Here is a 2,910-nt window from a genome sequence, read left to right as displayed (position 1 = left end):
AGGAGAGGACATCACAGCAAATCTGATCCTCATAGCTGTCTATTTTAATGGAAACTATATATTGACTTGTGATGTGGAGGGATATATGATTTATCGTAATGTATGTATATATGTTGTGTAAATCTTAATCGCATAAGCTGTAACGGTTATTTTGATTATATGCTGGGACTTTGATTTATTCTATTGATCTTTATGGGATATGGAGTCTGGTAGGAGTCTCCTTGGTATGCATGCAAGAGTACAACTAATATTACTGGCATGATGTCATTCAAGTTTAAGCTTTTGAGTGTGACAGAAAATACTTTTATATATCTCCCAAATTAATTAAATGTTGAAGATGTACAATTTATTTCTGCTTCAGGCACAACGGACATTGTAGCAGGTGCAGTGATTCCTTCTCAAGAAGCTCAAAGTGAGAACCTAGTAAACATAACATCAGCCGCTACTCAGCCTCCTGTGACTGAACCTTCGGTTCTAGCTCAATTTAATAGAAACCAAGGGAACAATGATCCTTTGGCTCAAGTTGAGACATATCAGATCAACTTCCTCCGTCTTGTCCAACAAATTGGGCAGTCACCAGCAAATGCTGTTGTTCCTCAGGTCCTATACCGGTTAGAACTTGCAAACTTGATACGAGCTGGCGAATCTAGTACAAAGAAGACTGGCCTTAAGATTGATAAAGCAAGAGCTGTAGCATTAGCTCTGGAGGAGTCAGGCCAAGATGATGTTAACTTCTCTTTAAAGATACTTGTACTGGGAAAGACTGGTGTGGGTAAGAGTGCAACCATAAACTCTTTATTTGATCAGGCAAGAGTAACCACCAATGCATTTCAACCTTCAACTGAGAGTATTCAGCAGGTTTTTGGGACTATCAAAGGAATCAAAGTCACAATTATTGATACACCAGGCCTTTTACCTTGGAATAACAACCAGCGTAGGAACAGGAAGATCTTGACTGATGTTAGAAAGTTTATCAGGAAATCCCCTCCAGATGTCATTCTCTATTTTGAACGACTTGATTTTTATAACAGGGGCTACTATGATTTCCCGTTACTTAAACTTATCACGAAAGTATTTGGTTCTTCCATCTGGTTTAACACTATTCTTGTCATGACACATTCTTCATCTCCTTTACCAGAAGGAATGAATGGCTATCCGGTAGGCTACGAGGAATTTGTAGGCCAGTATACAAACCTTCTGCAATCATATATACACCGAGCTGTGTCCAATACTCAGCTTGAGAATCCTGTTCTTTTAGTGGAGAATCATCCCTTGTGCATGAAAAATTCCAACGGCGAGAAGGTACTTCCCAATGGCCAGGCTTGGCTGTCACAGCTTTTGCTGTTAAGCATAGCTACAAAGGTGTTGGGTGATGTAAATTCCCTTCTTAAGTTTCAAGACAGCTTTCAGTTAGTAAAGTTTGATAGTCTCAGACAGCCTTCATTACCACATCTCCTGTCATCACTTCTTCAACCACGATCTTCTTCGGCCACTATTGGTGGAAATGATGTTGAGGTGGATGACCTATCTGACAGAGAGGAGGATGAATATGATCAGCTTCCACCTATCCATATCCTAACCAAGGCCCAGTACCAGCAACTATCCAGATTGCAGAAAAATGCTTATCTTGATGAATTGGACTATCGTGAGACTTTGTATCTAAAGAAACAATGGAGAGCAGAGGTTCGAAGGCAGAAAGAAAACATGATTCCAAATATTGGTGTATCTGAAAGCAGTGAATATGAAGACAGCTATTCAAATGAGGTTGTCCAGCTGCCGGACATGGCTATTCCACTAAGTTTTGACTCCTACTGCGCTTCTCATAGATACCGCTGTTTGCTGGGAACTAATGAATGGCTTCTTCGGCCTGTTCTGGATTCCCATGGATGGGATCATGATGTTTGTTTTGATGGGATCAGCTTGGATTTTTCTAAAGAAATCAAGAGAAATCTCACTGCTTCGGTTGCAGGACAGATGAGGAAGGACAAGGAGGATTTCAGTGTCCAATCAGATTCTGGAGTATACTTTGTGCATGGAAGGTGCCTTTTTCTTTCAGCTTTTGATATTCTAACGGCAGGTAAGGATTTGGTATGCACATTTCGTGGAGATGCCAAGTTCAAGAATTTGAAGTGCAACACTACAGGATGCGGGCTTTCTCTTACTTCATATGGCAAAATGCAGTTTATTGGAGCCAAGCTCGAGGATTCCATTTCACTTGGAAGGAGGTTTAAGCTTATAGCCAATACAGGCAGTCTTGTAGGCAATAGTCAAGTGGCATACGGTGGAAGCTTGGAGGCAACATTAAGAGGAAAGGATTTTCCCGTGAGAGATGAGAAAGTGACCGTTGCTGCTAACTTCCTTTCATTTGATAAAGACATGGTCCTTGGAGGAAGTTTGTTGGCTGACTTCCGGGTAGGTCGTGTTGCAAAGATGTCCTTCAATGCAAATATGAACAGCAGAAGCTTAGGTCAGATTTCATTGAAGGCCAGCACATCAGAACATTTTGAATTGGGTTTAATAGCGGTTGTTTCACTTATTCAAGCTATGTTCCATCGGAGAAATAATAGCCATGTGTGGGAAAAGTCATGAATCATTTAATCAACCAATGTAGTGCAATTGTGACACCTCTTCAGTGTATTTTACTTGATATTTGGACAGCTTCTATTTCGAGGAAGGGAAATCAGCTGATCAGTATCTAAATCTATTAATACTAGCACATGTTTCTATTCGGTTTGCAGATCATTTCTCGCAGCCACTTATTTGGAAAAAAACTGAAAAATAATGGCTTCCACTTGATTTTAAGTTATGTGACTAATATCCCAAGTTTTGTTCATAGGATATGTACTGTTGTTGACCAAGTTTTGGTCATAGTGAAAAAAACTTAATGTAGCTCAGGAAGTGTCATGCTTA

At 40.1% G+C, this 2,910-nt stretch overlaps 1 protein-coding gene across 1 annotated transcript in view; it reads left to right on the top strand.

Moving 5' to 3' along the window:
• LOC110027152 (translocase of chloroplast 90, chloroplastic) overlaps nucleotides 1–2,910 on the top strand; it is a gene marked incomplete at its 3' end in the record, with an annotated part of 5,756 nt that extends 2,846 nt beyond the window's left edge. Inside the window, 1 exon segment of the mRNA XM_020728463.1 lies at nucleotides 362–2,910. Within this exon segment, the coding sequence (XP_020584122.1) occupies nucleotides 362–2,589 (2,228 nt within the window).

Source organism: Phalaenopsis equestris, unplaced genomic scaffold (assembly GCF_001263595.1).
Source record: "Phalaenopsis equestris unplaced genomic scaffold, ASM126359v1 Scaffold000417, whole genome shotgun sequence".
NCBI classification, from domain to species: Eukaryota; Viridiplantae; Streptophyta; class Magnoliopsida; order Asparagales; family Orchidaceae; genus Phalaenopsis; species Phalaenopsis equestris.
The sequence above is the reverse complement of the archived record's forward strand: the minus strand, read 5'-3'. Positions and strand labels throughout refer to the sequence as shown.